The sequence below is a fragment of the Saprolegnia diclina genome (assembly GCF_000281045.1).
Source record: "Saprolegnia diclina VS20 unplaced genomic scaffold supercont1.51, whole genome shotgun sequence".
Classification (NCBI taxonomy): Eukaryota; Oomycota; class Saprolegniomycetes; order Saprolegniales; family Saprolegniaceae; genus Saprolegnia; species Saprolegnia diclina.
In genome coordinates this window covers 234,127-249,087 of record NW_008246118.1, presented here as the reverse complement: position 1 = coordinate 249,087, position 14,961 = coordinate 234,127, and the positions used below count along the sequence as shown (strand labels likewise).

At 59.1% G+C, this 14,961-nt stretch overlaps 7 protein-coding genes across 7 annotated transcripts; 4 read left to right on the top strand and 3 right to left on the bottom strand.

The window, feature by feature from the left end:
- Positions 1-505: 505 nt before the first annotated feature.
- Positions 506-1,704, bottom strand: SDRG_12659 (hypothetical protein). The gene is made up of 3 exons (XM_008618737.1): positions 1,329-1,704; positions 1,206-1,282; positions 506-1,150 (listed from the first exon to the last, which is right to left on the bottom strand). Exons 1-3 carry the CDS (start codon positions 1,672-1,674, stop codon positions 572-574), a joined length of 1,002 nt encoding a protein of 333 aa, XP_008616959.1. The 5' UTR covers positions 1,675-1,704; the 3' UTR covers positions 506-571.
- A 956-nt stretch (positions 1,705-2,660) lies between these two features.
- On the top strand, positions 2,661-4,706 carry SDRG_12658 (hypothetical protein). Its single transcript, XM_008618736.1, has 14 exons — positions 2,661-2,749; positions 2,793-2,820; positions 2,862-2,921; positions 2,968-3,019; positions 3,066-3,172; positions 3,222-3,467; positions 3,518-3,640; positions 3,684-3,751; positions 3,796-3,829; positions 3,878-3,974; positions 4,031-4,131; positions 4,176-4,298; positions 4,340-4,534; positions 4,585-4,706. Exons 1-14 carry the CDS (start codon positions 2,679-2,681, stop codon positions 4,630-4,632), a joined length of 1,353 nt encoding a protein of 450 aa, XP_008616958.1. The 5' UTR covers positions 2,661-2,678; the 3' UTR covers positions 4,633-4,706.
- A 657-nt stretch (positions 4,707-5,363) lies between these two features.
- Positions 5,364-7,530, top strand: SDRG_12657 (hypothetical protein). The gene is made up of 7 exons (XM_008618735.1): positions 5,364-5,638; positions 5,683-5,814; positions 5,861-5,971; positions 6,022-6,157; positions 6,210-6,672; positions 6,718-6,812; positions 6,864-7,530. Exons 1-7 carry the CDS (start codon positions 5,372-5,374, stop codon positions 7,478-7,480), a joined length of 1,821 nt encoding a protein of 606 aa, XP_008616957.1. The 5' UTR covers positions 5,364-5,371; the 3' UTR covers positions 7,481-7,530.
- SDRG_12656 (hypothetical protein) lies at positions 7,496-9,842 on the bottom strand. Its single transcript, XM_008618734.1, has 6 exons — positions 9,369-9,842; positions 9,085-9,327; positions 8,891-9,026; positions 8,383-8,845; positions 8,248-8,336; positions 7,496-8,203 (listed from the first exon to the last, which is right to left on the bottom strand). Exons 1-6 carry the CDS (start codon positions 9,630-9,632, stop codon positions 7,557-7,559), a joined length of 1,842 nt encoding a protein of 613 aa, XP_008616956.1. The 5' UTR covers positions 9,633-9,842; the 3' UTR covers positions 7,496-7,556.
- Positions 9,843-10,189: 347 nt separating this feature from the next.
- On the bottom strand, positions 10,190-10,721 carry SDRG_12655 (hypothetical protein). Its single transcript, XM_008618733.1, has one exon. It carries the CDS (start codon positions 10,711-10,713, stop codon positions 10,288-10,290), a length of 426 nt encoding a protein of 141 aa, XP_008616955.1. The 5' UTR covers positions 10,714-10,721; the 3' UTR covers positions 10,190-10,287.
- An 886-nt stretch (positions 10,722-11,607) lies between these two features.
- On the top strand, positions 11,608-13,375 carry SDRG_12654 (hypothetical protein). Its single transcript, XM_008618732.1, has 8 exons — positions 11,608-11,661; positions 11,717-11,892; positions 11,944-12,088; positions 12,137-12,274; positions 12,326-12,513; positions 12,562-12,635; positions 12,683-12,910; positions 12,958-13,375. The coding sequence occupies exons 1-8, from the start codon at positions 11,637-11,639 to the stop codon at positions 13,280-13,282; spliced, it is 1,299 nt and encodes a 432-aa protein (XP_008616954.1). The 5' UTR covers positions 11,608-11,636; the 3' UTR covers positions 13,283-13,375.
- A 669-nt stretch (positions 13,376-14,044) lies between these two features.
- On the top strand, positions 14,045-14,856 carry SDRG_12653 (hypothetical protein; the record flags this gene model as incomplete). Its single annotated transcript, XM_008618731.1, has 2 exons — positions 14,045-14,688; positions 14,730-14,856. The coding sequence occupies 2 exons, from the start codon at positions 14,045-14,047 to the stop codon at positions 14,854-14,856; spliced, it is 771 nt and encodes a 256-aa protein (XP_008616953.1).
- Between the last annotated feature and the right edge of the window lie 105 nt (positions 14,857-14,961).

Sequence of the window (14,961 nt, the reverse complement as noted above, 5' to 3'; positions counted from 1 at the left end):
GGCGCCCTGTCAATCGACCCGGCTCTGCGGATGGCCTGTTCTATCTGCGTCGTCTATTCGCATCACTATCAAATCATCGCACAGTGCGCATCATCGCAAGGGACCCGGGCGTCGCATGGTAGCCGCGCTAAATTCCTCTTTCCGGGGTGCGACATGGGTGCGAGGAAGCTCCAAATGTACTCATTTAGAGGAATTGAATCCGACCAATCAGACACCACAGAAGGTGTTCGTCCAGTCCGGTTTCTCAACTGGACCGCAGGGTCACGGAGCTGATGATGGGGCTTGGACCGACGTGGGTGGCAACAACTTCGCTTTCGACTGACTCTAGGAACCTCTGCGCTTCTGGCATTTGATGCGCTTTTAGATCTGGACGAAGCTGCCAGATCGCTCGCTTGCATCGGGCAGCTATAGAGGCAAGTGGATAGGTCATCAACTTCATGACACTAGCTCGATCATTCAGCTGAGGACTGAGTTGAGAAGACCTCTTCTCCCGGCATCGTGCGGAGCGTTGCTCTCTGTGTGATTGAAGCTGACACTTCAAAATGCAAATTTACAGGGTTAACGGCATGATCTAGTCGTGCTTGGTCTTGGGCGCATCCGAGTCAGACGAGTGGCCTTCGTACTCATCCTTGCTGGCGCTGTTGGGGCCGACCGTGAGCACACCGTAGAGAAGGCGCATGAGGAGGAACGTCCACCAGATGTGGAGCGTGTACAGGGCTGCAATAAGCGTGTTGAACCACAGCCAGTGCGTCGGGCCGGGCGACGGAAACAAGATGGAAAAGTCGAGCGCGGCGATCGGGTCCATGCACGACGCGCGCATCTCGTAGAGCGTCGAGTACATGAGCTTGGTCGGGAAGAGGTAGACGCGGAAGTACACCCACTGGATGAGCGTGAACGCGAACATAAACTCGGTGATGAACCAGCCCTCGCGATTCTCGAGCTTGAGGTAGTTGACCATCTTGAGAAAGTCGAGCGGGATGTCGGAGATGTCGTGCAAGAACATGACGATGACGCCGATCGGGAGGTACCCGACCGCGTAGCTCCAGATGATGAGCGAGATCGTCACGACGTGGTGGCCCATCATGACGAGGTGGTCCTTGCGCTTCTCCTCGAGGAATTCACACGAAAATCCCACGTAAATGTACATGCCCTAATGTCATTCGCATCGTGAGCGTCAAGCAAAGTCTCTCAGATCGTAGTCGTACCAGCTGGAACACGTAGAGTGTGTGCACGGCGCTGCTGTAGGCGGGGAAGGCGCCGGTCACCGACGTGTAGTCCCAGCCTAATCGACAATCATGAGCACACGAAGCGACATTGAGTATACGTACAGCTGCTCGTGTCCTGCCACCACGTCTCGTCGGCCATTACAACGAGCTCCGCGAGCGTCAGCACCGTGTGGAGCACGAGGAACCAGCCTTGGTCGCAGAACTTCTTCATAGCAATTGGCTTGCGGAGCGGGTCGCCGAGGTGGCGGAGGTAGTTGGCCGAGAGCCAGCCGCCGAAGACGCGGAAGAAGCCCTTGGTCACATGGATCGCGACCGCGACGCCGAGGACGGACGCAATGAGCAGCGGGAGGTACGCGCTGTCGAGGAGGTGCACGACGACGCCGATGAGCGCAAAGTACGCGATCACGATCGGCACGTGGAGGAAGACGTTGGGTTTGAAGCCGGCCATGAGCGTCTTCGTCTTCTTCTTCGACGACCAATGCTCAAATGACTGAGGCTTGGGACGACCTTGCTTCAGACCAGCTGGCACGCGCCGCTGTTCCTGATTGGTGGCCTGGAGACAGCCCATGCGGTGCTTGGCGCGTCCATGCGTGCGTGCGTCGGGCCGCCCTTTACCTCGGGCAAGGCGTGGCCGTGGACTCTCGCGGCATAGGCTGGTGCGCTCTCGCCGGCTGCAAATACGCGGGCACAGCGGCGCCAGTGTGATCGGGATGGCGCTGCTGACGTGGAATTCGCTTAAGCAAGTAGCGAACCTCTGCCCAGGGTGGGATGACGTGGGCAGCGCCACGCTCGAGGACGTGGCCATCCATACGCTCCACGGCGCGTGAACTGTCGGCATCATCTGCATCGATTGCTAGCTAGGAGTCAACATGCCATGGAGAAAAGTACGGTGGCTATGGGGGTCTGGGCGTGGACGTGCGGTCCACGGCGCTTGACGTTGCTCGTCCGCCATCTGGCACAAACGCGGCCGAGACCGTACTTGAAGAAGGCAATACAGCGGCATCGGCCGACCATTACATGTGATTGCTCCGACGCGCGCCACTGCGCATGGTTACGTATTCATTCATGGCGGCGTCGAATGAATTTGGTCGAATGGTCAAAGAAGAAGCTCGCTATGGTCATGGGAGTTGGGTGCATTCGGGAGTCGGCTCCGCCCACCGTGCATCGCGGTGATGCGCACGGTAGCCACGTCTTTGGGAGCCTTGGGCCATCTAAAAACACACCACCGCCTTCGGTCCAAGCTGGCCCAATATCCCAGGCGTGCGAATGCGGCGACGTGTTGTGCCAGAGCTACCAGAGCTCAACGCTACGGTGCCTGCACAAACTTGATTCAGGACTCGATGTCGGCGTGGCGTGCAATGTGCGTGCTTTTAGCCACTGAACATCCGGATGCGGTGCGCAATCCACCGGATACGGGCCGGAGGTTGGTGGCGGATAAAAAATCGCAGCAGCATGGACGCCCGTCGCGAAAGCCCGCCGCTGCGCATTCGGCAGGTCACTGTCCGCGGGAACAAGCGCACGAGGTAGCCGTCGCATGCGCCTTATCGTCTTCTCATGGCTGCCTAGCCCCGAGATCTTTGAGCATGAGCTGCAGGTAGGCTTGCAACAAGAGGATGGCCACGCCCGACTGTGTAGGCTGCGTACGCTGCGAGCTCGTTCGCTGGCGTCGCCGAGTCGTTGAACCACGCCGCCGAGGTGCGCTGCGTTTTTGTGCTTGTGGCAGCATGCGAAGCATGCGTAGGAGCTGCGCAACCTCAGCATCTTCGAGTCGGTCGACATCTTGATCGACACTGGTGCGATCATGATGCACATGGCAGTGGATTCATTCGGTGGGCTTAGCGCCGGGTGGCAACCGCAACGAGGCGGACGTGACGATCACGGTCAAGGAGCTGGGCATGGCGTCCGTGTACGCCGGCGTCAACTCGGACGGGCACGAAGGCACGGCGGTACAGTGGTCGCTCGCTCATCGCAGACGTCATGAGGCTATGAACTTAGAACACGACGTGCACGCTGACCAACCCGCTGGGGCACGCCGAGCGCATTGAACTCTCGGCGTCGCACGGCCAGTTTGGCAGCGACACGCAAAAGGCGTCGTACCACAAGCCCAAGTTTTTGGGGCTGCCTCTCTGGCTCAACGCCAACGCGGTCAACGAGGTGCTCAACCACGACCGGTTCAGCTCGTACCACGAACGCTTCCGCGGTGGCACTGTCTCGCTCACGGACGACGAGTCCCGCCACGAGGTGTTCTTATTCTTATCCGCCTGCGAGGTCTAACTGTATGGTCGATACAGCTCGCCCTCAACCTTGGCTGGCGTGACATTGTGCCGGTCCGCAACAAGAAGATCCCGTCGACGTACGCTGCGTCGCCCAGCATCATGGCCGAGGCCGAACCATCAACCAAGAGCAGCATCAAGGTATCAAACCCACTTTAGCTCGTTTGGACTAACTTCTTCCTAGTATGTCTACAACGATGACCAACGCAATGACACGGCGCTCCCGACGGCCGGTCGGCTTTTGCGCACGAGGTACGACGTTTTGACGTAGCTAAGGCCAATACAAAGTGGCGTAGCTTGGAAGTGGCCGGGCTCTGGGGCGACGTCAACGTACGACGAAATGCGCGAAATTGCAGTGTATTAAATTCTGTTTTTTAGTTTGTCAAGGGCGAAGTCGAAGTGCAACGCCATTACCCGATCGGCCCCGTGGCGTACAACCACCCGATCCTCAACCTCTCGCTCTCGTCGCGCGTTGGTACGCAGCATCATTTCCCACTATGATCTGAGTCTGACGCGTCGTGCGTCACACAGGCGCGGTCAAGTCGTACGGCAGCGACCGCCACCAGCCCGCGCGCATCTCGGACCGCTTCTTCCTCGGTGGCCCGCTCACGCTGCGCGGCTTCAACCACAAGGTACTTGTCCGCACATGTTGACGTATTCTTCTTACCGGTCGTAGGGCGTGGGTCCGCGGGCCAACCCGGACGATGGCGGTGTCGCGACCGGCGATGCGCTCGGCGGCGAGTTTTACTACAGTGCGTGCGCGAGCCTGGGGTTCCCGTTCCCGTTGCCGCTCTTGGCGGTACGATTGAATTTGAGATGCGCGAATCTGATGGCATGTAGATCTTGGGGGTCCGCGGCCACGTCTTTTGCAACGCTGGCAGCCTCATGAGCTGGGACCGCGTCCTCGACGAGCGCGCGTGGATGAAGAACCTTTTGAGCGAAACGCGCGCGGCGGCCGGCGTCGGTGTCGTCATGGGCACGCGCTTTGGCCGCTTCGAAGCCAACTACTCGTGGGTGCTCAAGTCCCTCGCGGGCGTACGTGATATTGTCCTTTGTCCTCAAACTAAACATAATGTGTACATTAGGACCGCGTCAAGCGTGCGCAGCTCGGTCTCGGCCTCCACTTTATCTAGAAGAGCCTTATAACACGTCCGTAGTACACTCGTACATCAATTTTGTGCTACCCTAACCCCGAATGCGAATTCGTATGTACAGGTATACGTGGTGCGTTGGCAGCGAGAGCATAGACTCGTCCGAGCGTACGCTCTCCTACCAATCCAGCGGTATCCTGCACGAGACGACGTGGTAGAATCGGACGACCTCAAGGTCGCACAGGTCGTGGCGTCCATCCAGGCTTCTACAAGAGAACAGCACTTCTCTGATGCGACAATGGATGACAGCCCCCGATCGCTCGTCAGTTGAACGCAAGGCTGTAAACTGCCTAGTCCTTGACGCCAATATGACATTTCTTCTTCGTGCACTGTGGCAGCGCTGCCACCAAGGGATATAATATCTAGTTATTATATCCCTTGGCTGCCACCGAGCGCAGAGTTCGTCATTGACACACTACTACTACACAGAGTTGAGATGGGGCGGTGGTTGGTTGCGCCAACAAAAAGTACGTCCGAGATACCGTACACTGCGACCATCTCAAAGATCTATCTCAAAGATTCTTGAGATTCATTCCGCGAGCCAATCGCTGCACCTTGAAGGCGCCACCGCGCGGTCGCTCGCAGTTGAAGGCGGCAACCCTGTGGCTGGTCATTCTGGATCCAAGTCAAGTCGTACAACGTACATTCGTACACGAACATGTCGTACAGTACACCGTACAACCAATAAGATCGCCATGGGTGTCAATCGCCAACACGAAGCATGCTGCGTGCACTGCCTTTGCTTTTGCTCGCGGGCGCGGCTGTCGACGCGTGCACCGTCATTGCTGTGACCAAGGGTGCGTCGGCCGACGGCGCTTCGCTGACAGCGCACACGGACGATACGGGCGGCGGCGCCGTGGACCTCCGTGTGGCGCATGTTCCGGCCAAGGACCACGCGCCGAATGCAACCCGCCCCGTGTACGACTACACGGCAGGGTACCCGCGCCTCGTCACTCATGAGCGTGGACCGCACTACGCGCCTGCGGAGGTAACTCTTCTACTCCAAGTCGACGAAGAATATCGTGGTGATAGGGCCAAACGCCGATGGTGCCACTGGGCTTTATCCCGCAGGTGGCGCACACGTATGCGTACTTTGATCAAGTGTACGGCCTCATGAACGAAGCGCAGCTCAGCATCGCAGAGAGCACGTGCTCGGCCCGCACGGTAGCGTTGTCGTGTTCCTTCAGCTTGAAATTCATTCGACCTGCAGGTGGGCTGGCCCGCGAGCAAGCCGTTTGGCTACAACCTCTTTAGCATCGCGGAGCTCTCCAAGCTCGCGCTCGAGCGCTGCGACAGCGCCCGCTGTGCCATCCACACCATGGTAGTTTGATGTGAACTGGGAATCATGTGCCTTAGACATCACGTGTCTAGGGCAATGCCGCCGTCCAATATGGGTTTTACAGCACGGACAGCGGCGAGCCATCCGCGCCCGGGTACGACGACTCGTCCGAAACCCTCGTCATTGCCGACAAGTACGGCGAGACATGGGTCTTTCACGTCCTCACCGGTACGTCTCCGTCTCTCTCACCCCGCTGACACATTGATACATTGATATTCAGGGCCCCAGAACGCCAGCGCAGTCTGGGCAGCGCAGCGTGTGCCCGACGGCCACGTGACGGCGGTGGCCAACTTCTTTACGATTCGGACGCTCAACCTCTCGGACAGTGACTCGTTCTTGGCGTCATCGAACGTCGAGTCGTTTGCGCAAGAGATGGGGTGGTGGCACCCAGCGGACGGTCCATTTGACTTTACAAAGGCGTACGCACAGCCCGTCGAGGGTCCCGTGGTGCCGCTCTACGGTGGCCGTCGCATCTGGCGCATTTTCGATACGTTTGCTCCGTCTCTTGGTTTGGATTCGACGCTCGGGAGCCTCCCAGAGACGCCGACGTACCCATTCTCGGTCAAGCCCGACGCGCCTGTGTCCCTGAACGACGTCATGGAGCTGCTCAAGGACCACTACGAAGGCACGCCGTATGACATGACCAAGGGCGTTGCTGCCGGGCCCTTTGGATCGCCCTTGCGGTACCAGTTTCTGCCACAGCTTTAGCTAAATTGGCGTGCTTCTAGCTACGACTCACCGGCCCACGGTGTCTCGGGTGGGTGGGAGCGCTCGATCTCAATGCACCGGACGCTCTACAGCTTTGTCCACCAAGTGTTTCCAGGTATTATAGTCCCCGCTTTTGTTCCGACAAACAATTGCATCTATGTACTAGATGCTGCGTCACGGGGCTTCATCTGGTACGGTCAAGGCGCGCCTCATGGCACCGTGTACCTTCCGTTCTCCAGTGCCCAGACGACGGTCCCCACGCCGTATCTGCTCGGTACACAGAGCCGCTTTGACGCCGGCAGCCTCTGGTGGGTGCACGCGTTCGTCAACAACTGGTGCGCGCTTCGCTACGACGTGATGAACGCCGATGTCCGACGCGTGGCGAAGAGCCTTCAGGAGTCGCTCATGGCGACGGCGCCGACCATCGACGCGCGGGCTTTTGCTACATGGCACCAGAATGCCGCCGACAACTTGCTGCGCGAGTGGTGGGCGCTCGCGTGGCGCCTTGTGAGCACGTACACCGACGGGTACGCGACAACGGGCGAAGGCCCCGACGAGATGCGCGCGATCGGGTACCCCGCCTGGTGGCTCCAAGCCTCCGAGTACCGCGCGTGGCCGGGCCAGTCGTTCCAGCCACCGCCCACGCAGCTGGACGCGACCTCCTCGGTGCTGTCATCGATGACGATGGGTGTGCTGTACGGTGGTGTCGGCCTCGTCCTTGGCATGGCCCTCATGTACCGACTCCAGACCAAGCGGCGTCTGCACTACATGCAACTCGACTAAGATCTGGCAATGCCCTTGCAATATACCAACATGAAGACTTCAACAATCATTGCTTTTGTCTTGTCTCTAACGTACACTACGGCAGCTTGTGGTAGTGGTGGCGTCGGGTCGGCAGCATCGACATGATGGCGACGCCGAGCCCGACGCCGAGCAGCACGTAGAGGACGTTGGCACCCATCGAACTCCCTTGGTGGTTCAAGGAGGCCAAAAGCACGGCGCCGGGCGGTGCATTCTTGAACGAGTCGCCGGGCCAGAGCACGTACTCGGTCGTGTTGAGCCACTCCAGTGGGTACCCGTTGACTTGCATGTCGCCCTCACCATTCGCAATGTAGCCGTCGCTGTGCTTGCCAATGAGGCGGTACGCAAAGGCCCACCAGCCGTGAAAGAGCTTGGTGGCATACGCCAACGTGGCCGCTTCCACCTCGTCAACCGACGCGCTCTCCGAGAGATTTTGGCGAAGTGCAAACGCCTCGTCCTGCCACTTGCGCGCCTCGAGCCGGACGTCGGCGTTGATGACGCTGAAGCGCAAAAGGCTCCAGTTGTTGACGAATGCAAAGGCCCACCACATGCTGTCGGTGCTAAAGACGCTCTCCTTCCCGCGGAGGTACGCGTCGGGGACCTTGGACTGGCCGCACGAAAAGGGCGCGTAGACCGTGCCGTGGGGCGAGCCCTGACCGTACCAGAGCGTTCCACCGAGGCCATCGTCCGGGACCGTGTCATGACCTAAGGACATTTTGAGATCTGATTGCAGCGTAGGAGATATGTACCGTGGACGTGAAGCACAAAGCTAAACATGGTGCGGTACATGGAGATCGCGCGCTCCCAGCCGCCCTTGAGTACATGCGGCCCGTCGTAGCTACTCGAAACGTCAAGCACTGTACGTTTATGACGATGCGACGTACCGAACGGGCGATCCAAAAGGCCCGGCAGCAACGCCCTTGGTCATGTCGTACGGCGTGCCTTCGTAGTGGTCCTTGAGCAGCTCCATGACGTCGTTGAGGGACACAGGCGCGTCGGGCTTGACTGAGAATGGGTACGTCGGGAACTCGACCCGAGCGCCGAGCGTCGAATCCAAAGCCAGAGACGGTGCAAAGGTATCGAAAATGCGCCAAATGCGACGGCCAGCGTAGAGCGACAAGATGGGACCGGGCACAGCAAAAGCGTATGCCTTTGTAAAGTCAAATGGACCGTCCGTTGGGTGCCACCACCCCATCTCTTGCGCAAACGACTCGACGTTTGGTGACGCCAAGAACGAGTTGCTGTCCGAGAGGTTGAGCGTCCGAATCGTAAAGAAGTTGGCCACTGCCGTCACGTGGCCGTCGGGCACACGCTGCGCTGCCCAGACTGCGCTGGCGTTCTGGGGTCCTAAATATCAATGTGTCAAGTGTGGTGAGAGAGACGGAGACGTACCGGTGAGGACGTGAAAGACCCATGTCTCGCCGTACTTGTCGGCGATGACGAGGGTTTCGGCCGAGTCACCATACCCGGGCGCCGCCGGATCGCCGCTGTCCTCGCTGAAGAATCCGTGTTGGACAGCCGCCTCGCCCTAGATATAGTTGCATAAGGCGGTGCTAGTGTGATGGTTGAATGGTATGTAAAAGTACCATGGTGTGGACGGCACAGCGGGCACTGTCACAGCGTTCGAGTGCGAGCTTGGAGAGCTCCGCGATGCCAAAGAGGTTGTAGCCAAACGGCTTGCTCGAAGGCCAGCCCACCGTCTTGGCCGAGCACGTGCTCTCGGCGATGCTTAGGCGCACTTCGTTCATCATGCCATAGTCCTGGTCAAAGTACGCGTATGTGTGCTCGACCTGCGGGATAAATCCCAGTGGCGTCGTAAGCGCTTGGCCCTACATTCAGGCGTGAGGCCACGCAAGCGAGCGACATGTACCTCGACAGGCGCGTAGTGTGGTCCGCGTTCCTTGGCCACGAGGCGCGGGTAGCCGCCGTTAAAGTCGTAGACTGGGCGCTTGCTGCCCGGCGCGTGGTCCTTGGCGGGCACGTGCACGAGGCGCACATCCGCAGTCGACCAGCCGGCATCGTCCGTGTGCGCTGTCAACGAGGCGCCGTCGGCCGACGCGCCCTTGGTGACGGCGACGACCGTGCAGGCGTCGGTGGTCGCAGCTGCTAGCAGCAAGAGCGATGCGAGGCGCATGGTGGCAAATTGCGTTCTGCCAGCGCGATCCAAAACGACCACGATGTACGAGTACGAGCGTACATTCGTACGTACCGTACATTGATGTCTTCGCCCTCGAGCCCTACGCACTGCGTCACAAGTCAGCTGCAGCCTGTAAGCTTAGCGATGGGGTAGCTAAAGCACTCGGGCAGTGGCACTTGGGCCGAGGACCTGCTCGCATCATTCGGGTTGAAGTACGAGCGGACGATGTACCCGGACTTCAACTTGACTTGATTGGTCAGCATTTGAGTGGCTTCAGCCAATTAGATTGCGCGACTGATGGAAGCTCGTTTGCGTTCGTTCGTGACCACCACAGGTCGTCGTCGTCTTCCATCTGTCGCCGAATACTGTACGAGAAGTACCTTGAGGACCATGCTCGCTCCAACTTCTAGCACTTCTAGTTCTAATGCTTGAGCTGTAAGTTGCTCTATCCTAGTGTGTCAAACAGGTCGACAGAAGATGACCAAGTCGCATCTGTCAACCTGCAGAACAATGATCGACGTGCAAAGCCGTCGGAACGAGGAGCTGTAGTCTGATCAGCTTAGTAGCATATCGAGCGTGTATTCCGCAGTTCTTATTGCTATGGTACAGACTATTGGCGATTGGCGAGGATAAATCAAAGGGCGAGTTTGGCTCAAAGCATCTCGAATGGGCTTGACGGCGCATCGACGACGCACTCGAGGAGGAGTTGAATGTCTTCGTCGCTCCACGGTGGCAGTGCCTCGTCGTCGTTGAGGACATCCCAAGTCCATTCCGACACCGTCATCCACGTCGCAACCGTTGGCAACACCTCGTTCTTGGCCGGTGACGCGTCGTGCAGCACCGGCCACCGCGGCTCAATCGCTGCAACGGGACGGTGCACACGGTCTTTCCGGCGCTTGGTGTCGGCTTTGCGCTGGTTGCGGTTGTGCCGAATGCGGTGCTCTTCGCAGAGCGAGTGCACCTGCTCGCCGTTGTACTTGAGCGTGCGCTCGTTGGGGCAGCGACCGCTCTTGTAGCGGCAGCGGCCGCGGTAGCCCGGTAGGCTGCTTGCACTGGTTGTCGACGACGACGATGGCATTGGATCGCAAATCGGGCAATGGATCTCACCACCCGCAAGATACGCCGAAACCGCCAGCTGCCGTCCTTGCCCAATCAGAGTCGAGCTCCAAGTGTAGCTTTGAAAAAGATTCGAAGTTTAGCACGCGGGCGGAAGGCGCGGGCTAGCGCTCTAGTCGAGCTAGCGGGCACCAAATATTCCAGTCACTGTAGGGAAGGGTGCGACGCTATCGAGGACGTGACGGGCATGTTGCGCGTCCGAACAGTGTACAAAGAAAAGGGGCCGAGATTGAGCGAAGTTCGAAGGCAAGAAGTGCAATGTGGGTTGATCGCAGCATGTTCTCGACCAGGGGTGGACTGTTCACGGAACGCAGAGCTGTTGGCGTCGTGAGAAAAGTTGATGGCAATCAGGTCTGATAGGGCTGCCGCACCGTTCGACGGCTACTGACGAACAGACCACTTGATTGTACTCTTTTGCATGGTCTCGGAAGGACAGGATGCACGCTGCCTTCGTGGCAAGCATGACAACAGTCCTAAGCCATACGAGGGTTCTACGTTCGTTCCTGGCACTGGCACCAGCTACTACTGCAACGCGAAAGGCTGCGGTCCGACCTTGAATGCACCCAGTGCCAAGATGCATGTGATGGGACCATCGTCACGGACTGAAGCACGCACCTTGGAGGCGCAAGATAGGGTCACCGTAGGTATCGTTCATCGCGATCCCTTGCAACCAGCAATACCAAACGTCTTCATTCTCTTGGTTTTGAATTCTGTTTGAAACAGAATATGAAGCGCTGTTTCGTATCGGATATAAAACGCTGTTGTAAACAGCTTTTTCACCGCTGTTTCATGACCCGTTTCAACGGTTATCCGGATGACGGGGCGTCCGGATAGGAGAGGTGGAGCAGTTTTCGATCTTTCGGCCGCCGAGCAAGTCGACGCAGCATGGGCGACGTCGTGCGCATCTTTGGTACGCTCTCGCAGCATGGACATGTGGACGGAAGGTTGACGCTCGGTATATGAAGGTGGTCGACCGGACCCGCTCGAACGCGGACCGCCCAAGCGCGTCTCGCACTCGGTCGAGAACATTGGCGAGCACGTCGCTGCGTCCAAGAAGCGGTCGTCCTGGAAGTTCACGCTCGGCGAGGCCGACACGATCCACGAAGTGACCTTGTTCCACTCGATCATGTCCATGAAGAAGGTGCGACCTTGCTGCGTATGGCCATGCGGCGACACTAACCCCGTCGTGCAGGTAGTCCACTTCGATGGCCGCGAACAGTACATGAGCAACACGATGGCGCCTGGCGACTGGAGCGTCGTGCTCCTTCTCGAGAGCTCGAGCTCGGCCATGGAGGTGCGCATCAATGACATCGAAGCCGGCGACATTCCCAAATACGGTGCGTCCGCCTAGCGTAATCTTCAGGCAATGATACCGTTGGCCATAGATTTCCTCATTGATCGCGTGCCGTACCGGCGCATGGACGTGTATCGCCGGTCCAAGGCCAAGCCGGCGGCGCATGTGTTTGGCGCGTCGGCCGGGTACAGCAACGCGCCCGAGCCGCATCACGCGCCGTCGCACGACGGTAGGACTATGGCATAGTCCGTGCATCTAATATCGAATATTATGACGATAGCGGGCCTCCAGCACGGCCACTGGGGTCCGTCGGGTATGACGCAAGAGACGAACCGACCGCCGTCGCCGCAAGAGTTGCCGTCCAAGCCCAAGCCAGTCGCGCCCCAGCACGAAGTCAATCTTCTCGACACGTCGGCGCCAGACGTGTCGGTCTCGGCCCATGCGATCGTGTTCGATCCTTTTGTGACGGTTCGCGACAGAGAGCGTCTCTCATGAAGCCAGATTTATACATCGTAGGGAGCGCCACCGGCCAAGTCTGCGGCGCAAGCACCAGCAAGCGCCGACCTCATGGGTCTCTTCTCGCAGCCAACGTATGGTTGTGTAGAGTCTTTGACAAGCTCACGCATCTGTGGCGTAGACCTTCGCAGCAGCAGCCGCAAGTAATCGGTGGAAGTAGCTTTGGCCAGCAAGGCTTTGGCCAGCCTCCTCAACAAGGCTTTGGCCAGCCTCCTCAGCCAGCCTACGGTCAGCCTCCTCAGCCAGCCTACGGACAGCCTCCTCAGCCAGCCTACGGACAGCCACCTCAGCCAGCCTACGGACAGCCTCCTCAACCGGGCTTTGGCCAGCCACCGGTGGGCAACTTTGCGTACGTACTGCTCTGGGCCCAAGACAGGGTCTTCGACGTGTGAATAGGACGGCGCCGATGAACAGAGCACCGGCCATGCAGCAGGGATACCAAGGGTTTCCTCCTGCGCCAGCCCCGACCCCTGGTTTTGGGTACCCGAATACTGCGTACCCTCCGGCGCCCTCGCAGCAGGCGTCGGCCTTTGCGTTTATGCAGGCGCCGCCAGCGCCAGCCGCCTACGCGAATGCGCCGCGACCGGCCAACTACCGGACGCCGCCGGCCAACTTGAGCATCTCGAGTCTCATGGACCCGCATCACGTCAACAACGCAGCGCCGCGCGGCCCTTCGAACGGGCAGAACATCAACATCAATGCGTTTGCAGGCATGCGTTGAGGTAGAAGCGATGCTGGCAGCTATCACACTATACCTGGCGTTTCGATTCATAACACTAATCCACCGAGAAAATACTAAGAGATGCTACAGCCAGTGAAAGGGAGTACACGTCGTCGTCTGCTCGTTCAGAGTCACTTGCCGCCATCCTATCTTTGGTGACGCTGAATGGGCCCCCGCCTTTGTCATAGTAAGGGCATAGATCCACCTGAACTAGTTGTTGCTTGGTTGATCTGAGCGTTCTTCGAGTCGAACAGAATCATTCCTTTGCGACTTCAAGCCTCGTCCCAGGCGCTCGTAGAGCAGGTCGTGGCCATGCATCGAACGAGCGATCGCAATTCTGCGGAAGAGACAGACCACCGCCTCGTGTACTAGTACCTACTACAGTGCTTCTTACCACCTTGCGCCAACTGTGGCAATACCACCTTCCTTGGCTTCTTCATGCAGCATCCCATTATCCACCTGCTGATGCCGCTATGAGCCATTTGGGATTCAGACGACCTTTTTTAGATTGCTTTCAGTTAATGTACCTTGCAATAATTGGTTGTTCATCGGATGCCGCCTTATCAAGATTGCTACAGGTTTGTATCCCAATCAAAGATCCCGACAACACCGGCTCGATGGTCGAACGAACGACGAAAATCACTTAGCGGCTGGTCACGGCAACTGAATGGTGCGCTCGTCCAGGACGATGCTTGACGCATGCGGAAGCGAGGTCTCAAGTATCGCTGCAGTCACTCTTCCTTTTGCCGCGCGTCGCTAACCATGTCTTCTCAAGCCCCTTCTTCGTGCCTCCCCGAGACGCCACCGCGCTCGACGATGGCCGATGCCATTATCATCCACGACGAGTTTGGCATCAACGACGCCGCTGCTCCTGCACAGAAGCGCCGCCGCAGCCGCGCTCTCGGTCTCGCTGGCGTTGTGCTGGTCACGGCAGGCGTCACGCTGGCCGTGGTCGTGACACATTCACCGAGCGATCCGGCGCTGACCGAAACCCGCACCGGTGTCTTTGTCGCGACGAACAGCGGCGGTAGCACGACGCCGCCAGTGCCGGACCCGACGTTCATGTCGCACAACTTTTCGCTCGACCCGCACCCGCACGGAGACGTCGAGGGCATGCGACCCGATATCACGCGGCCGCCGTCCAAGCACACGGACCGCTGGAACTCGCAGCTTGGTGACGTGACGCCAGAGCCAACACACGCGGGTATGCCGCGGTCGGGCACGCCGTGCGCGTCTCGCACGACGTCGATCCCCCAGAGCCGAAAGCCGCGAACGACCTACCCGACACCGGCACCGACGCAGCCGACACCTGCACCAACACAACCAACGTCCGCGCCGACGCAGCCTAGCGTGTACCCGACACCCGCGCCAACGCAGCCCAGTGTCTACCCGACGCAGCCTATCGTGTACCCGACGCCGCCGCCGGTCTATACGACGAGCCCGCCAGTGCCAACGTCGGCGAATCCTACGGTGCAGCCTACGGTGACGCCCACGTCGCAACCCACCTCGCAGCCGACGTCATTGCCAACTTCGACACCGTCGCCCACCAACCCACCAGCACCGACATCGACTAACGCGCCAGCACCGACGTCGACGCCGTCGCCCAGCACACGGCTACCCACAACGCAGCCGAGCCCGAAGCCCAGTCCGCAACCCCAACCGTCTCCGTCGCCGTCGCC